The sequence below is a fragment of the Phocoena sinus genome, chromosome 20 (assembly GCF_008692025.1).
Source record: "Phocoena sinus isolate mPhoSin1 chromosome 20, mPhoSin1.pri, whole genome shotgun sequence".
Taxonomy (NCBI): domain Eukaryota; kingdom Metazoa; phylum Chordata; class Mammalia; order Artiodactyla; family Phocoenidae; genus Phocoena; species Phocoena sinus.
In genome coordinates, this window is record NC_045782.1 from 51,030,335 (window position 1) to 51,049,998 (window position 19,664).

General features: G+C 47.9%; 1 protein-coding gene across 3 annotated transcripts in view; it reads left to right on the forward strand.

The window, feature by feature from the left end:
- PRPSAP1 (phosphoribosyl pyrophosphate synthetase associated protein 1) overlaps positions 1-8,852 on the forward strand; it is a 31,203-nt gene extending 22,351 nt beyond the window's left edge. For all 3 annotated transcript variants that reach the window (XM_032616566.1, XM_032616564.1, XM_032616565.1), the window contains 3 exons: positions 6,123-6,193; positions 6,978-7,124; positions 8,103-8,852. In XM_032616566.1, coding sequence (XP_032472457.1) covers positions 6,123-6,193; positions 6,978-7,124; positions 8,103-8,261 — 377 coding nt within the window. In that variant the 3' untranslated portion in view covers positions 8,262-8,852. The remainder of the gene's footprint in view (positions 1-6,122; positions 6,194-6,977; positions 7,125-8,102) is intronic.
- The last annotated feature ends 10,812 nt before the right edge of the window (positions 8,853-19,664 follow it).

Consider the following 19,664-nt stretch of genomic DNA (forward strand, 5'->3'; position numbering starts at 1 on the left):
GGTAACTTTAGCACTTAATTTAGTGATGTAGCCCTTTGACCTGATACCTGACTCATTTATTTTTAATCCAACAGTGGAAGCTATTTACTTCGGTGGACTTTTGGGTGACAATAACAAGCATTCTATGCTGGAAGATATATCATGGTCTTTACAGGAAGGAGAGTATTTCTTTTTAAAATCTGTATCTATTTGCCATGCCTCAGAAAGATACAGACTAATACTCTGGGAAAATACGAGCATGGTTACACCACAGACAGGTTATTTCAGACAGGCTCCTGTCTGAGGTATAAACATTACAATTTTTTTTCCCCATTCTATAAAATTTCCACTGCTCTGTTTTCAACTTTGGAGGTTTTTATTATGAGAAACAAGTAATACACTCTTTAAATTTTTAGTGTCACAGCATTTTTTTTTTGAGATTTTCATAATTAAAGTTCTTGAACAGGGAATACATTCACATATTTCAAAATTCAAAAAGTATAAAATCCTTTATGGTGAAAAACCTTTCCACCCACCCACCTCCCCCCTCTCCTGCAGCTACTCTGATCTCCAATGTGGTTGGTTTCTTGTGTATCCATTTAGAGCTTTTATGCAAATACAAGCAAATTCCCTCATTTTCATGCAAACAGTTAGTTGTATGTTATACATCGCTCTGCCCCTTGCTTTTTTCATTCAATAGCTCCTTCTCAGTCCATACAGATTTCTGTCTTTCATAGTATACTGTTTTATGGATATGCCATAATTTATTTAACGAGTCCCCTGTTGATGCACTTATTTTTTTCCCAACCTTTGGGTATAAAAAACAAGGCTCCAACAGTAATAAACGTCTGTTGGGAATTCCCTGGTGGTCCAGTGGTTAGGACTCGGTGCTCTCACTTTTGTGGACCCAGGTCTGATCCCTGGTTGGGGAACTAAGATCCCACAAGCCAAAAAAATAAAATAAAAATTTTTAAATAAAATTAAATAAACATCTGTTGAGTCCCTATTATGTGCCAAGAGCTGTTCTAAGCCCTTTAGTAGATCTTCGAGTTTGGTCCTTGCCCAACAGTACGCATAGGTGCTCTTGTGATCCCTCATTTTGCCAGTGAGGAAACCGAGACGCACGGCCGGGGCTGGTGGCGCCAGGGTTTGGAATGTAGCTGCTGACTCCAGAATCCACACTACTTTGTTTTTTTAGCTTTTTATTTTGAACTAACTGCAGACTTAGAGAAAAGGTGAAAGAATAATGCAAAATTCCTCTCTACTCTTCACTCAGAGCCCCCAAATTGAACATTTATATGCCTTTTTTTTTTTTCTGAACGATTGAGAGTGAGTTGCAGACATAATGCCCCCTTTATTGCTACATACTTGTGTATATTTCCTAAAAACAGACTGTCTAATATAGCCACGTACGATTATCAGACTCAGGAAAATAACGTCGTTACGATACTGCTATCTAATCTGCAGACCTGATCCGCATTTTACCAGCTGTCCCACCAGTGTCCTTCAGAGGAAAAGAAAACAGTTTTTTGGGGCCCAGGACCCAGTGTAAGATCACACGTTGCGCCAGTTGTCATTTCCCTTTGGTCTCAGTTAATCAGGAGTGACTCCTCTGTTCTTTGTCTCCAGTGACCTTGATACTTCTGAAGAGAGCAGGCCAGTTATTTGTAGAATATCCTTTCGTTGGGGCTTGTTTCTTTCCTCATATTGGGTTGAATCACTTATTACTATGATTTTTGTCAAATAGAGGTTTTTCTAATTACCCTTCTTCCCTGTCCGTTCAGTCATTTATAGCAGTGTGGATTCGTGGAATCTTGTTTTATTCAGCACGTTATAGACCATTGCTTACTACTTGTGTTAACGCTCAAACTGTCTCAGACTTGGCCAAAGAGGACTCCTTCAGGCTGCCTCCCATGTTCTTTGGACGTGTCCCTATCGTGTGTTGACTCTTCCTTGTTACTTTCTGGTACAGCTAGATGTTCCCTGTTCATCTCGTACTTTCTTAGCCCTGGGATCAGCCATTTCTCCACGGAGCCCCAGTTCCTTCAGTGGGAAGTAGTGTTTAGAAACCAAGATTTGGGCTCCAGAGTGGATACGCTCAGTCACTGTACGTCATTGCCTGTGATTAACCTCGACTTACGTTCCTTCATAAGTGACCGAATGTATTTACGGGATTAAGACCAAGAAATCAGATTATTGGGTCAGAAGTTAAGTTGACAGATACTGCCAAATTGCCACAGTATTTTATATGGTGAGATTCTCTTCTGAGAATGTTGCCTTATTACTTATTGTAACAGTGTTGTCATTCCTTCACAGATGGTTGGTATGTTTACAACTTTTATAATCGCCATAGGATTGTTTTCTTTTTCTTTAATTTTTTTTTTACTTTTTTTGGCTGAGGCATTCGGGATGCCAGGGGAGTCTCCATAGGATCATTTTCTATGATCCCCTTTTATAGATTTAGCCAAGGGAATTCTGAAAAAAATGTTATTTCTTGTATGTGTAATTGTATTCAGTACCTTCCAAATTAAATATGCTTTATGTTTATATATCAGTTTTGCTTCTAGTATGTCATAGTAGTTTATTCAATAGTTATGAAGATGAAGACATTAGAACAAGGACAAAGGAAAGCAGACTCTCGGAGTCTGTGTAGTTTTAAGAAAGAAGAACTATGTTATCTTCCTGGAACCCATTTTTAAAGTTAATTTTATTTTTTGAAGTATTTTTGATGTGGACCATTTTTAAAGTCTTTATTGAATTTGTTACAATATTGCTTCTGTTTTCTGTTTTGGTTTTTTGGCCAGGAGGCATGTGGGATCTTAGCTCCCTGACCAGGGGTCGAACCCACACCCCCTGCATCGGCACGTGAATTCCTAACCACTGGACCTCCAGGGAAGTCCCTGGAGCCCGTTGTTTTACAGCGGTAGTTCTCAAGCGAGGGGGCTTTTGCTCCCGAGAGCATATTTGGCAGTGTCTGGAGACGTTTCCTGGTTGTCTCAGCCGGGGGGCATGGGGTGCTACAGGCATCTAGTGAGTAGAGGCCACAGATGCTACTGAACAATTATCCAGCCCAGAATGTCAATAGTGCCAAGGTTGAGAAGCCCTTTTTTAAAGTAATTTATTAAAAGTGAGGTTGTATGAATGTTTCTCTTTTATAAGATAGAATTGATACCTCCCTGATGGCAAGGAATCTAATGAACTTGAAAGGATTGTGTGTCAGTGGTTCCACAGAACAGTGCTCTGTGTTTGCCACAGTGGTGACACTTAAGAGCTTGGAATGCAAAAATGAGAGGGAGGCACCTGCTCTGCCTTGATTTTCCTGGCTTGTTAATTTTACAGGTGAAGGTGTGGCTTTCAGCACTAAAGTGAAACCCGACATCCGCTCCTCTTGAGCATTTGTTACACGTAGGTGTTGACTTGTTTGCCTGTAGATAGCGTTATGAGCTTGGAAGTGATTTCAGTTCTAGTTCTACTGGCGACCTTATTTTATTTCGTATATCTCTTTTTAATGTCAGTCTGTTGATAAAGTTTGACATTCCATTGAATTAGAAATAGACCGAGATCAAAATGGATAAGGAATGAATAATTCCCCTTAGTCCCTTTTCACTCTTTATTTTAGGAGAGGAAGGTTTTTTGATTCTGGCAAAACAGTAAAAGAGTGTGTGTGTGTGTGTGTGTGTGTGTGTGTGTGTGTGTGTGTGTGTAATCTAAAGGATGGTTGTAAAAGCAGCACTATTTTACCTGGAAAATGCCCATTATAAATGCAAAAGACAATTTCCTGCTTCCTCCATAAGAACATTGGAAATCATTTGCTAAATTGACATTTTTTTTTTTTTTTTTGCAGTACGCAGGCCTCTCACTGTTGTGGCCTCTCCCGTTGTGGAGCACAGGCTCCGGACACGCAGGCTTAGCGGCCATGGCTCACAGGCCCAGCCGCTCTGCGGCATGTGGGATCTTCCCTGACTGGGGCACAAACCCGTGTCCCCTGCATCAGCAGGCTGACTCTCAACCACTGCGCCACCAGGGAAGCCCTGGGGGCATTATTTTAAGCCTCTGAGGTCCTATTCTCTTGATGCTATAATGAAGTCTGTCTCGTTTTTTAGTAGCCACCAAATTATGTATTCAGTTTGTGCCGATCCCAAAGGCAGTTATGAGCGGGGACTGAGCCTTTTTTTTTAAGCCTTGATCCTTGCCATGCCTGTTTTTCATTTCAAACTGACAAAAGTGTTTTGGGGAGAGGCTTACAGAAAAGGCAACAGGAATACTGTGACATGCATCAAGCTAGAGCTGAATTTCTGTTGATGTCTGATGAAGGTTACTGGCTTTCAGTCTTTTTTTTTTTTGTAAATGAGTTATTATTATTATTTATTTATTTTTGGCTGTGTTGGGTCTTTGTTGCTACGCGTGGGTTTTCTCTAGTTGCAGTGAGCGGGGGCTGCTCTTCGTTGCAGTGCGCAGGCTTCTCATTGCAGTGGCTTCTCTCGTTGCGGAGCACGGGCTCTAGGCATGTGGGCTTCAGCAGTTGTGACACGTGGGCTCAGTAGTTGTGACTCACGGGCTCTAGAGCGCAGGCTCAGTAGTTGTGGCGCACGGACTTAGTTGCTCCGCGGCATGTGGGATCTTCCCGGACCAGGGCTCGAACCCGTGTCCCCTGCATTGGCAGGCGGATTCTCAACCACTGCGCCACCAGGGAAGCCCAGTCTTTTGTTTTTTTACAGAGAAAAATGGTCAAGAAAGGGGACACATCTCTTTAAGAAGCGGGTAGGTCAACGTAACCACCTATGCACATGGTTTAATTTAAAGACAGAATTTGAGGAAGGCTTTTCTGATGTTGGTAGTTTATTTCCTCCCCCTTCTAGGTGATACGTATACGCAGAGCCTTTTTGACTGCCCACGTTTAACAAATTACCCTTGTTTCCAGGATGGGAAATCAGGAAATGTCTACTGAAATTTGCCCGTAAAATAGTGCTGCATTTCAGCTCAGCTGGTTTGCTAGTATACGCAAAGGGACGTGTTCTTCCAGGTTTACAGCGCCTGTAGATAGAAGTCAGCTAAAATGGATTGCTTGCTGATAATTACTGAACTATATACCTACCCTGAATTTATTCTATTCCCGCTCCCCCACTACTAGTTTAGTAACTATTTCAGAATTTAAAAAAGCTTTACAAAAAAAGGAGAATGTTTAGCCTGTTCTTCTGAAATATTTCCCCGCCCTCAGTTTACTAACCTCCTTTACAGGGTGAATTCCTGTGTCCCTTCTGCATCCTGTAGTTTGCTTTGTGTACTGATGGGCCGTTTTCACATATCAATTTTGTAGTGAGATAAGAAGCCTCTACTTTAAGGACCAGTTAAATCAGGAAAAGATGATGGACTCGTGGTTATTGTCTTCAGCTTCCTAACTTCCAGGAAACCGATTATGTCAGTGGTGTAGCTGTCTGACAATAAGGTTACATTGTCCCAGTAAGGTCGCCTTGGAAGAAAATGAAGTAAAGCCGGCTGTTTATCTAGCAGTCTGGCAGCCTTTCCCTGTTTACTTTCTGCGGAGCGGCATTTATTTACATCTCTTTACAAGTGGAATATTTCTGTTTCGAGTGGCATCGCGGTGCTGCCTCTTTGTGCCGGTGAGATCTCTCTTGCTCTGCTCCCCCGCTGACTTGAGGCCTGAGCCGCCCAGCGTGGCCTGGCTCTTAGGCACTCGGGGCTGCTGAGCCCTTGAAACGTGGCTGGTCCCAACTGAGAATCGCTGCGTGTGGAGAATGCACACCAAATATGACGACTTAATATGAAAAAAAAAAAGTAAAACATCTAATACATTTGCATATAGATTATGTGTCAAAACAATAATATATTGGCTATATTGGGTAAAATAAAAATCTATTAATTTCACCTATTTCTTTTTGCTTTCTAATGTGGGTACTAGAAAACGTAACCTTACTTTTATGGCTCACCTTCCCTGCTGTTGGGCGGTGCTGCTCCGGATAACCTGTTTCTGAGAGCGCCCGGGTTGGTAGAGGGGGATCTGCACATTCTTTGAGTTGCCCGCCCTGCCTCTGCCACCACTTCCAGGGACTGGCGTGTGATGACTACATTTACCTAGTGACACGTGACTGACTGAGGTCTTGTGATTTGTTTTGCTTTGCTAGTGATGATGGCCAAGGAGAAGCCACCGATCACGGTAGTCGGAGATGTTGGAGGACGCATTGCGATCATTGTGGTAGGTCACGGTCTTCCTGTGCAGAGATGACATTACTCTTAGTAGGTGTCCACCTTAGGATTGGTGTCCAGTGACGATGATGCATTTAAGTGGACCCATCTAGCCTTTCTTACCCAGGCTCCCCTAGGACAACTAGGAGAAACTTTTAAACAGATGAACCGGGATTATTATAACCTACAGGTGTAAAAGGAGCACAGTAGTAGTACCTGTAAGTAAATTCGATCCCATAAGTAACCTTTGTCTGAAGGGGTCTGTGTCCTGTCAAACTAGCTGACCTACTCAACCTTAAGCTCGTGGGCAGTGAGGTGAGCTGAAGGTGGGCTGTTCCATTCTCACTAACAAGAACGTGTGTCTTGTTCTTTGTTACTTTAACACGATACACGTGCTCCCAGCTCTAAACACCTCTGCTGGGCCAGAGGATCGGCCCTTTACAATGGCTCACTTTATTTCTCTGTTCCCCTCTATTAACGTTCTCTTGGGAAAAAGTAAATGAGACACTGGCTATGTGGGATTCATCAGAAATTTGAAACAGGGAAAGGAGTCTTGGCAGTCTCCTGAACTCGGGCCGAAATGTCGCGTACGACTGTAAGGCTTTGCTGCTCTTTCTGTTGACAGTCATGCACGTTACGAGGCCACGCAGTTCCAAATGGACGTTCAGTCTTTGACCCAGGCAGATAGCTCTGATTTTCCATTAGACATCCTCTGAAGCAAAGTGCAGGGAGGTGTGTGTTTATAGATGGGGATGGAGGGAACTTAGCACGAACACTGGTTGGTCTCTTCTCAGGATGACATCATTGATGATGTGGAAAGTTTTGTTGCTGCTGCGGAGATCCTGAAAGAGAGAGGTGCTTATAAGATCTACGTCATGGCCACTCACGGCATCCTGTCTGCGGAGGCCCCCCGTCTGATTGAGGAGTCCTCCATCGACGAGGTCTGTCTGCTCTTTTTTTTCTTTTTTTGTTGAAGTCTTTAATTTTTTATTTTATATGCAGAGAGCCGTTGTTTCTGCGTAAGGTAGATGTCCTGGACGACCCATTCAAGGAAGTTGAGTCCCAATTTGCTGCTCTGTTTTCCGTGAATAGTTAAATGGCTCATTCAGTTTTTTATTTTTTTGAAATTTTCTTTTTTCTATTTTATTTTAATTAATTAATTTTTGGCTGCATTGGGTCTTCGTTCCGGCGCATGGGCTTTCTCTAGTTGCAGCGAGCGGGGGCTGCTCTTCGTTGCTGCGCGCGGGCTTCTCATTGCCGTGGCTTCTCTTTGTTGTGGAGCACGGGCTCTGGGCGCGCAGGCTTCAGTAGCTGTGGCTCGTGGGCTCAGCAGTTGTGACGTGTGGGCTGAGTTGCTCCGCGGCATGTGGCATCTTCCCGGACCAGGGCTCGAACCCGTGTCCCCTGCATTGGCAGGCGGATTCTTAACCACTGCGCCACCAGGGAAGCCCCTCAGTCAGTATTGCTTACTCCCTCTCGAGAGGACTGTGAGATCGTGCTTTGGGTGGCTAGTGGTCTGTTGGGGCAGATGTATAGTTAGGAATACATGTCTGTTTCATAAAGATTTGGTCTGTGTACTTCAGTATAATTTGTATTTCAATATGATTTGATACCATAGTAGCGTTTCTCTCAAGACTTGAATTCTTCCTTGATAATAGGAAGGTTTCCCGCAGTGCTGGGGCTCACCCTATCATTTCTGTATACGTAGACCTGACCATCCTAAGCTTCTGTTTTGAATCATGTAACCTTTGCCCTGTGTAAAGTCGGGTTAGTTTGTAAAAACCGTACTGAGTGGAATAAGGTTTTATAGTTTGAGCCTTGGTCTGTGGGTACCACACGTTAGGTAAACTTTTCTGAATGACCACGTTGGGCCGCACACATCAGTAACAGCGTTTCTTTTCCGTTACTGCAACGACCAGGTGGTGGTGACGAATACTGTCCCTCACGAGGTCCAGAAGCTGCAGTGTCCCAAGATTAAGACTGTGGACATCAGTCTGATTCTTTCTGAAGCGATTCGGAGAATCCACAACGGGGAGTCCATGGCGTACCTTTTCCGAAACATCACAGTGGACGACTAGCTTTCCCGGTTGCCTTGGCCCTGGAACTCCCAAGGAAAACATGTGAAAAGCAGTGCCATCAATTATGTACACAGCATTTCCTTTCAAGGGAGGCAGATGGTCTCTCTTGCCAAGTTTGGTGGGTAGGAGGCATTAAGGTGGTCAAGGGGAAGACAGAGATCACGGGTCCATGGCCTCAACTGTCTGTCGTCGGCATCCTGTTCCTTAAAAAAAAGTTAGACACCTTCCTGAAGAGAATCTGAAAATCTTGTTGATATTGAAAGGGAGTGAAAGGGAGATAAAGTCGTAACTCTCTAACGTTCATTCAGTTTGTTTCCACCGCAGGGAAACGTCCGTGTTAACGTTGAACTTGGTTAGGGCAGCTGAACACCCGGCACTGTTCCTATTCCAGTTGTCCTCTCGCCAGTCAACTTCATGCACAACTTCTACAGAGAATCATATTTTTCTTTGAGAAACTTCTTGCCAGCCGCCAGTGAACAATGAAGCATCTGTGGTGTTACTCCTAGCGAGGACATCAGATTAAAGAATCACATCCTAACTCTGGATCTCCGAGTTGCTCTTAAATTGCAAATAAAAGAATTTTCTGTCTTGCTAGTGTCTTCACTACATTGCAGAGCTGCCCACTCTCCTGCCTTCTGTCCAGACTCTGCAGAAGCTGGTGCCTTGAATGCGGGGTGGTGGTCCAGGTCCATGGCTCCTGGACATAAGTCTCCCTCTGCAGGTTCCATTCCCTTCCCTTCACGTTCCGTGACGTTAAATTCTTGTTGAATAATATATTTTCAACCTAGCTTAAAAAAAACAAAAACAAAAAAAAGTAACCGTACTTTTCCCTGTGTGACGGGTGACACTTAGGTTGGTTGCATTACTTAGGACTGCACCACTTGATCTTTCTGCCACCATTTTAAATTACATAATCACGATTCTAGGTAATACCTCATTTGTCGGGCAGGCCTTGCCGCAAAGGTAGTGTAGACTTTTTATACCTTTTAGTCTGATCCAAGTCAGGACTGAATGAAACAGGCAGGAGGAGTGTCTGCCCGGAAATGAACTGTAGTCTCTCATTGGTTCTCATAGCTCCTAAGAGATAATAAAGGGCAATTCGCTTATTTGTACAATTGTATTTCTCTGCAGGGAAGTTTCCTGGACATTTCCCCCCCTTTCCCAATGACTAGGAAAGTTCCCAGCCCGCCATCAAGACTTGAGCACATTTGCTTTTTCAAGCACACAAAGAAGTTGCCTTTTGTTAATAATCCAAGTAGGGGAATTCCGAGAAAAGAACTAAATTATCAAATAATTAGCATGGTTGTAGAGGAAGAGCCGTGGACTGTTACTCAGGAGACTGGTTCTGTCCTGGAGGTCGGGCAGATGACCAGTCCTTTCTGGCCGTCTGTCATCGGTTGTGGAAGGGGAGGTTAGGAATTGAAAGCTAAGGTCCTTTTCAACCCCAAATTCCATTTATACCTGCGGTTAATGTTTTCTTTCCTATGTCTCTAAAAGAGATTTTAAATGTACTTATTTGGCAAAAGCGTTTAGGAGAATATATCTCCTGGGATTAGTAAGCCCTTTGCATTGGCATTTAGTGAGTCCTAGTGTGTGCCTGGCATGATAGCAAGTCTCAGGGACATGAAAATGGAAACGTGAGGGCTCGGGAGCTGATGTTCTGGCCATAGCTAGTGTAGTAGTAGCAGTCACATTCAGTAGAAAGTCACTGAACTTAGAACGGTTAAGCCCACACACCACACCACAGCCTCCAGTACAGCTGATGTTCAGTCCTAAGGCTTCAACTTCAACTTTGTGATCTGGCCTGACATTTTCTTTTTTTTTTTTTAAGATTTTTTTGATGTGGACTATTTTTTTTTAAGTCTTTATTGAATTTGTTACAGTATTGATTCTGTTTTATGTTTTAGTTTTTTGGCCTTTAGGTATGTGAGATCTTAGCTCCCTGACCAAGGATCGAACCCGCACCCCCTGCATTGGAAGGCGGAGTCTTAACCCCTGGACTGCCAGGGGAGCCCCCAGCCTTACGTTTTCTAATGTAAGAGTGTAAGTGCACAGAAGACTAAAAATAATTTCTTCTTTTGATGATCTCAACAACCACTTGAAGGCCTACTGTGTGTCAGGCTCTGGGAATATAATAGTGAACAAAAATCCTTGGGTGTTACCCTCAGGGAGGTTTTAGACTCGTGTCTAAAACTCCATTTCCAGGAAACATTGCTTTTATTGGAGGGGGAGGGAGTGAACATGAAGGGTTTCAATTTTACCAGTTCAGACTAAACTAAAAATTTGAATTTGAAAAGTAGTTAAAATAATAATACACAGTGTAGATCAGTTACAAGTTTTCTTTAGCTTCCTGAATGTAAACACTGAAAATTGTTACCTGTTTTCTGGGAGAATCTAGTATGGGGAAGTCAAGCCTCAGTTGCTGAGAGCATCAGATTCCTCTGGTCCTGTCGAATCAGTCCTGCCTTGTAACCAGGGGAGATGGCTGGCGCTTGACCAGATGTCTGTTTTGAGATAAATGAGGCCAGGGCAGCGCAGAAAAGGTCTGTCAGCTGGTGGCTGACGAACCGCCTGGGTAGTGAGTGGTCTTTTTCCAGGTTACCTTCCCCTCTGATTGAGCAGAATGCTATGGGAACTGTTCCCAAGGGGCCTAGGTCTCAGGACTACGTCTCTTAGATCCGTGCCACCGCCCTGCGAAGGGAACAACTGAAACACACAAAACATAGTGGCCATGAGGCCTCTTAAATCTTCCCACTATTGTGGCCTCCACAGGAGAGTAAATCAGCTGGAATCTAGGTGAACCTTAAGGGGTATCCCCCCTCCCCCACCCACCCACAAAAAAGAAAAACTGATGTGTTTCCTGGTAGGAATGCCTCGGTCCAGCCCTATAGCGCCGTTTGGGAGTGTTTACTGAGAACAAAAATTGGTGGCACCTTGGGTGTAGCCAGGGCTTCCTGACCCACTAGGACTGGCTGTCTTTGGGGGTCGGGGGTGGCTTCAAGGACGGGCAGGTCTCCGCGCTGAGGCCGGCTCTCTACGGGGCGTGTTCTTGCGCAGAATCCTCGGGGCACACAGGGGGCCCCCACAAGCGAGCAGCGAACGGGGCCGCGCACCCAGTTCTAAACGTCGGCCAGCCACCAGGGCAGGGCACTCCAGGGCTGGAGCTCGGAGACGGAAGATCGGACGGTGGCGGGCCGACGGCGGGGGCTCAGCGGTGCCCGGACCCCCGTTTCCCGGGAGCGAAGAGTGGGAAGCCCGAGGGCCAGGCGCTTCCTCTCCGTCCCCCAGGCGGGCTCCAGACTGCGACTGCTGCCTGGCGCGGCCGGACCCAGGGGCGGGGGTGCCCCGGGGCCTCGCAGGGGCCCGGAAAGGCCCCAGAAGCGCGACAAGCCGTGAGGGGGGCAGGGCCGCCGGAAAAGGCGCACGATGCCGCCCGAGACGACGGCGGCCCCCTCGGTCTCCCTCCGGGAGCTGGCCGATCTCGCCATCGGCACCCCGGAGGTGGGCACCGTCAACTTCACGGCCCTGCACACGCTCATCGTGGCCATGCTCAAGCATCTCAGCCTGCAGGATACTCGGATCGACTTCCCGTCCCCGATGCTCGAGCAGAGTCGCTTGTTCGAGTCCCCGCGGGTCTCAAGCAGCAGGGTGCAGCCGCAGGCGCTGGAGAGCCAGGTGGAGGACCTGGGCGGGCAGGTCCAGGACCTCAGCCTGCAGCTCAAGACCATGGGGGGCCAGGTGGAGGCCATCGTGCAAAACTTAACGTCCCAGGCCGGCGGGCTGGACGCCCGGGACTGGCTGGAAGTGAAGGATCTGCCCTTGCTTACGCAGGGGAAGGCGCAAGTAGGGTCGACGAAAGTCCGGAAGGACGGCGAGCCGGTACCCCAGGTGGGCGCGCCAGGCTGTCCGCCCTTCCCCCCGCCCCGGCCGCTCTGCAGCGCCCCCTGGAGCTGAGCCCCGGAGGCGCACCTGGGGGAGGAGGCCGGAGCCGGCAGACGCGGGCGTGGCGGGGCCCAGGCCTGCTTGCGGCCTGGGCCCACGCGGCCCGTGATCTACCTTTCAGGGCATGGAGCTGCTCCAGGACATCATGGAAGACGTGAAAATACCGAAGGAAGCCCAGCAAAAGGCGAAGGAGCAACCCGAGTTGCACCCGGAGGTGAGGGCGGCCAAGACCCCACCTTGGGGAGCTGAGTGGCCCCTTCCCAGGCAGCCTCCTTCGTCCCTTCTGTTTACACGGGGGGCTCACCCACCACTTGTCAGACACCCAGGCATCCTGAACCGACCCAGAGAGGGGCTGACAACTTCTCAATATTCTTTGAGCGAATTTCCTTTAAACTAGAATAAAGAAAGAAGGTGGTGGGTGTTGAGAGACAAAGCTCGGTCCAAGAAGAGGGGGACTGGAACGGAGAGGGTTATGGGTCACCACCACCATCCCCCTACCTGCAGCCCCCCCCAGGCAGCCCCACTCTCACTTGGATCTTTGCTCCCTGGGAGAGAGAAGCACAAATCCCTCAGCGTAAGCATTTTCCAGTGAACAGCAGAGACCGGAAGTATGCCAGTTCCAGGAGATACTAGGCAGTGCTTCTGTTTCAGGCCCATATGAGCCCGGAGTAGGGGATTAGAGCTGGGAAAAAAGGAGGAGCAATTAGGAGGAAGCCCAGGGAGAGGCTGAGAAGAGAGACTTGAGAGAGAAGAAAAGCTCAAAGGAGGAGGTAGCCGAGACCCTGGAGGAGACTCACCCATGGATGCCACGTGCCCACCTCATCCCAAGGCCTCCAGCCCCCGGCAGGACTCATTTTTGCTCTGGGAAGCTTTTCTTTTTAAAGTGTGGTGTTTTTAGGTTTAGGACTGTCTTCGGTTAGAATAAAGGCTTGTTTTACCTTTAGATTCGTAGATTCTGGAGGTTTGCAGAAGTTATAAGGAGCCACTTAAATAATAGCAATTTGCTTTGGTTCTTTTGAGGTGCTTTTCTCTTTAAGCAACACAGTCGTTCAGGTGCCCTTGAAGTACCCAGTCATCTTTGTCCTTGAGAGGCGAGGTTAGCCTCGTGGAGCAGTGCTGCAATGTCTCACTAGTGGGTTGTGTGAAATGCATCCCAGGACCAAAGAAAGGTTCCCATTCCTGCATCATTTTTGCTTGCGGCACGCTGTCCCCGGGTACCACCTGCCACACTCCACTTCCCTTCCTCTCGTTGGCTGGGAAGAGCACGGGGAGCCTGGCTTACCAGCCTTCTCTTTACCCTCGGCTCTCTCAGACCCACATACCTCCTTTCCTCTTCTGCTTTGTGAGAGAGAGTGTGTGTGTGTGTCTGTGTGCGCGTGTGCAGGGGCCACAGGAGGGGCTGCTTTGATCCTTAATCTCTGAACTCTTCTTGCAGAAACTCCTCCAACGGGTTGATGAACTGGAGAAGCTAATTAGAGAAAGGGACAAATTCCTGGTAATCTCAGCCAGTTCTGTGGGAAAGGGCCCTCAGGGGCCCCAGGGGGTAGGATGGTTGCCCGCGGCCCGGCCCCCTCTCTCGGGGTTTATCCAGGCTCTCACCCCAGATGTCTGCATCCTTCCAGGGTGGGGTGCTGTATGCCCTCTGCCTCTTGGGCTGCCCCCCCCCCCCGGAATGAGGGAACATTCTTTCCCTCCTTGCTCAGTTGTCCATCCAGAGCCCACATGGGACAGGAAACCAGCCACTCAGGACTCACTGGTTACTTGGACAGTGACTTCTCCTTGGGGCTTTGGAAGGACCCACCCAATCCTGTTAGTTCTGTTCTGTTCCTGAAGCTTCCTGAGATTAAACTCGGGGTGTGTGTGTGTGTGTTGTAGTGTGTGTTTGGTGTGTGTGTGCGCACACATACGTGTTGTCTTTCACTGTCAGGAAATAATGAGCTGGAAGCTCCGTGTGATGCCTGGTGCAGAAGAAGCCACCATGGTCACCTGGGAGGAGCTGGAGCAGGCGATTACTGACGGCCGGAAGGTCTCACGAATGGTAACAGAGACGGGGGGGGGGGGGGGGGGGGGGCCTTGGGCAGCGGTCTTGGGTGGGGCCCCTGAACCTTTCCCTTTTTTACTGCTGTGCAGTATTCCATTATGTGGGTGTTTATCATTTATTTCACAGGTTTTCTATTTTGGATATGTTTGTTTTTCCCCAACCTTATAACAAACCATACTCTAATGTGACACTCACACAAGTGAAGGTACTCATAGGGTAGATTCCTAGAAACAGAACGCACATTTGTGATTTGGCTAGCTTTTGCCAAATTACCTTTCGTGGGCGTGGTTCCAGTTTGGACCCCCACCAGCAATGTAGGAGAGAACTTGTTTCTCAGTATCCCGCCAACTCTGTCTGTTGGTACCCACTTTTCTTAGCTTGGCCGATCGGTTAGATTGAAAACAGTACCAGAGCATAGTTTTGATTTGCTTTCATAGCTTTTCAAAGTTCCTTTAGAGTCTGTCCTGAAATGCACGAGTCCCTTCACTATTAGTGGGCAAAGGTGACCAACCCTGGAAATAAAACGTCTTCAGGAAGCCTTTTGCTGATGGTGACTTGTAGCCACGGGTGCGGGCATCTGTGCCAAGGCAGTGCACAGGATAACCAGGCTAAGCTTTCTTTGTCTGAATAAAGTCGGTATTTTCAAACGGCCCTCAAGGACAAGGGTCAGCTGCCCTTTGGCCTTGACATTCCTCTTCCCCTGGCTTTGTGTATCTGGGTCACTCAAAAAGGGTCACGTGGACGAACAGGCTCACGGGGAAGAGAGCAAAGAACACTTTGGCACCACCAAGTGGCCATCTGGGGTTCACCAAATATTATCTGGGTACAAAAGACACCCTTCTGGTCTCCCAGACTTTTTTTTTTTTTTGTGGTACGCGGGCCTCTCACTGTTGTGGCCTCTCCGGTTGCGGAGCACAGGCTCCGGACGCGCAGGCTCAGCGGCCATGGCTCACGGGCCCAGCCGCTCCGCGGCATGTGGGATCTTCCCGGATTGGGACAAGAACCCATGTCCCCTCTCAACCACTGTGCCACCAGGGAAGCCCACCCAGACTGCTTTCTGAGTTTGGGGCCCTTCTTCAGAGGAAAGCAGCATCAGAGAGAGTTGGAAGAAGAGCCTGCAAACAAAGAGAGTGGCCTAGAAAAAGGTGGCCTCTGCTTTCACTGTTATATTTTTTTTAAGCCAAAGCTTTTTTACCCTTACCCACATGTCACTGTCCTATGTTTTGAGTGAGCAACACATTTCCTCGGGGTGCCACCAGAAGACACCTGCAAGACCTAAAAATAAGCCTCAACAGAAGCAGCTCTAGACATTTTTGCTTCTCCAGAGCTAAGAAAGTGTCAGGGATCTGACAGTGGCTCGTAATCATGAACGACCCCAGAAGCAGCGGAGCATTAGTAGAAATATTAATTTTTGAGAAGCAAGACAGCAAGTAATGAGAAGTGCAGGCCTGCACAGGCCATAATGAAGGCAGTGGAAGGAGAGTTTCACGATCTCACGTTGGGAAAATACAACACACTTGAGCCCAGTTTTTTTTTTGCGTTGGTGGTGGTAACTCTAGGGCAGTTGGGAGGTGCGCCGTCTGCCTGCGTCACGAGTGGAGAGCCAGGGTGGAAGGGAGGATGTGCGTCCAGGGTTGGGGAGTGTGGTGAGCACGGAAAAGTAAATTCCATGTTTGGAGAACCAGACGTGAGGAAGGAGGCTGCCACTGTCCACGTAGCAGCTACCGTTAGAGGAGCTCGGAACGAACACGGACGATGCCCATGCCAGGACTTGAGTGTGAAAGGACACTGACCACGTGTTTCCAAGGGCGTGTTCTGATGGCCGAGAGGGTGGTGCTTTGCAGTTTTCTTTATCACCCAGAGGTGATGATGATGAAGTTGCTTCTACTGCTCCTCTTCCTCCTGGTACTTCTTCTAATGGTCAGCAAGAATGACTTACCGTAATTGGGAAAACCCAGGCCTAGCATTGTAGTCAAAACGTGCTTAAGGGAGGAAAAAGCTTCCTCAGTTCCCTGTGATCAAGGTAATGAGTCTGGGGTGCCAGCTAGATCTATGGCAATGGGCTTTTAACAATCGGAGGATCTTCCAGTGGTTATTTTACTAGGTCTGTGGATCTTGAGGATAGATGCTCTCTTGCAGAAACAGCGTGTTCAAGGGAAAGGACACTTCCTCTTCAAAGCTTTGTGGCCTGACAGGTTAAACAAAGTAGAAAGCAAAAATTAAAACTTATCTGCAGGCCTCCACCGAGGGAAAGGCGGATGACTGCCTGTGAGGTTGTGGTCACCCTTTGGATATCTTCTGCTTTGGGACCCAAGGAATAGTGGAGCAATTTAGAAAGGGGCTTCATGAGATTGAACGTGACTTCAACCAACTGCGGCCCCACCTTCCTCTTCAAAGTGAATACGCACTGGGTCAGCACCCCTCCTGGCACCAGGAGACACACGCCGGCACTCGCTACCGTGCTCTCCGTGGCCATGGCTGCCCAGTCCATGGATGGGGCCTCGTGTGCCTCCGGGTGCGAGAAGAAAAGGCCCCTTTAGGCAACTACGGGCCTCCTGGATCATGTTTTTAAATGCGTTCTGCTGATCTCTGCCTTCTGATCGGGGTGCTTAATTACTGATAGAGTTTACAACTTCCATTTTGCTATTTGTTTTCTATATGTCTTATGTCTTTTCTGTTTCTCTGTTATTATCTTCTTGTGTGTTAAATAAATGTATTCTAGTGTACCATTTTAATTCCCTTGTATCTTTTGCTGTATATTTTTTGAGGTTTGTTTGGTGCTTTTTTTTTGGCTGCATTGGGTCTTCGTTGCTGCACGAGGGCTTTCTCTAGTTGCGGCGAGCAGGGGCTACTCTTTGTTGCGGTGCACAGGCTTCTCATTGCGGTGGCTTCTCTTGTTGCTGAGCACGGGCTCTAGGTGCGCGGGCTTCAGTAGTTGTGGCGTGCTGGCTCAGTAGTTGTGGCTCACGGGCTCTAGAGCGCAGGCTCAGGAGTTGTGGCACATGGGCTTAGTTGCTCCGCAGCATGTGGGATCTTCCCGGACCAGGTCTCGAACCCGTGAACCCGTGTCCCCTGCATTGGCGGGCACATTCTTAACCACTGCGCCACCAGGGAAGTCCCTGGAGTTATTTTCTTATTGGGTCCGTAGCCATGTTCAGTGTAGGGCTGATGATCCTCCACTTCCAACGCAGCACCTTTCTGAGTCCTTTGCCCCCTGAATTACAGGTTTCTCCAAACTGGCTTGTAGAAACAGGCACTGTTCCCAGCCCCACAAGAGTCTGGGTGCTGTTCCCTCTAGCTTTAAAGATGGTTCTTTTCCCAGTCTGGGGAGTTTCCTCACATGTATGTGCTGGTCGTTTCTGTGCTGGATACCCAAGGGGGAACCCTCTGGGGATCTGCTTTGTTGTCTTTATATGCTCGTGCTTTCTTCCCAATCCTATGTTCTTTGAGCCCTCGCTGCCTCGGTCTCCCTGAATGGTTATCTCTGTCTCCCACACAGGGAGTCTGCTGGGCCCCACTTCAGTCCTGCATCCCTGCGTTGCAGCCTGGGAACCAGCCAGCCAGTGAGCCGAGGCAACAGTAGGGCTCCCATAGTTTGCTTCCCCATCTTTCAGGGATTGCTATAGCCTTCATCAGCTGATACCCAGTGTCTAGAAAACCACTGTTTCATAGTTGTTGCTTTTTGGTGTTTTGGTTTTGGTTGTTATAGACCGGAAGGTAAATCTAGTCCCTGTTACTCCATTTGGGCTGGAAATGGGAATAATCCATCATCCCTTTTTTTTTTTTAACAGCTTCTTAATTTTCTACAGCATGGTTGTGCCGTAAATATACCCCTATTGATAATCTCTTTTCATAAATGATGCCACAGACTCTGTACCTATAGTTTGGTGCATTCTTTTGTGAGAGTCCATACAGAAAATGGGAATTTCTGGGTTTGTGCTTTGCATTTTTTTTTTTTTTTTTTTTTGTGGTACGCGGGCCTCTCGTTGTTGTGGCCTCTCCCGTTGCGGAGCACAGGCTCCGGACGCGCAGGCTCAGCGGTCATGGCTCACGGGCCTAGCCGCTCCGCGGCACGCGGGATCCTCCCGGACCGGGGCACGAACACGTGTCCTCCGCATCGGCAGGCAGACTCTCAACCACTGCGCCACCAGGGAAGCCCTGTGCTTTGCATTTTAAATACATGGTATACTTTCCCTGCAGCGTACACTCTACCACCAGCAATGGGTCAATGATGGGGTAGACTTTATATTGTAAACTCAATAAATTATTCATGTCCTTTATTTGTAGACTCAACGAGGGTTGGAGTTGACCACTTGTAATTTGCAGGTTTTCCCCTGCCTTTTATGAGGGAAATTACATATTATGATGCCATTTACAAATGTGCAGATTCTCAGAAATCTGGAGAACTATCCTTCAAGAATGTCAAAGTTGGTCTTTGTGTCCAGTTTAGTTTTGTGAGGGTATTTTTTCCCAGGGGCTCTAAATCATCTTAGATACCCCACACTTCCTTCCCTCCAACTCTTATAATGAGTACTTTTTACTCAGAGTCACTGATTTCTTTCTTCCTCTTCCACCAGGTCTCAGAGTCATCAACAGGGCTTCCTAGGCGCAAAGGGCAGGGTTCCATAACATCAAATGATAAAATTCCAAGTGGAGCCTCCACCAAGCATCCAAGTATTGACGAGGCTGTAGAGTCTGCCAGTGGTTTTGGCACAGATAAGACCTCGGGGACCAGTGGCATAGAATGCTCCTCTGAAGGGGTTACTGGCAGGGAACGAAGCAAAGGTGCGTCTGCTACTGGGTTTCCTGGTAGAGAACAGCACTCAAGGGTCCATGAAGAAGCTGGCCTAACCAAACACCGTCCCCAGTTGAGAGCAGAGTCAGATCGTCGCCGGGCTAGAGAGCAGCACGGCTTAGCACATCTACGCAGAGATGAACGAGATGCACACCTTGGCCCAGTTTATCAGGACATATCCTCCGCCACCTTGCCTAGAGCTCTGCATGGTCATGTGTCCCCAGACCAGCATGGGGGAGTGCACATTAGCCAGGGTCAAATCTATGCACGGCCAGACCAACATGGATTAGGACCACTTGGCGTGGATCAGCCTGCATCGCTACAACCCAGCACTTACGCACATGGTGTGGTACCCCTCGCTGTGGGTCAGCTTGGGGTGATGCCACCTGGAGTGGATGAGCAGGAACTGGTACTAGCTGGCATGGCTCAGAGTGATGCAGTGCCACCATTGGTATCTGGCAGAGATCAGCAAGGATTGGGACTACCTAGTACAGACCAGCCTGGTATGGTCCCACTTAGCACATATCAGCATGGTGCGATACTTCCTGGCATAGACCAACATGGTATAAAACAGGCTGGCATGGACGAGAGTGGTGTGGGACCACTTGGCACTGATCAGCATGGA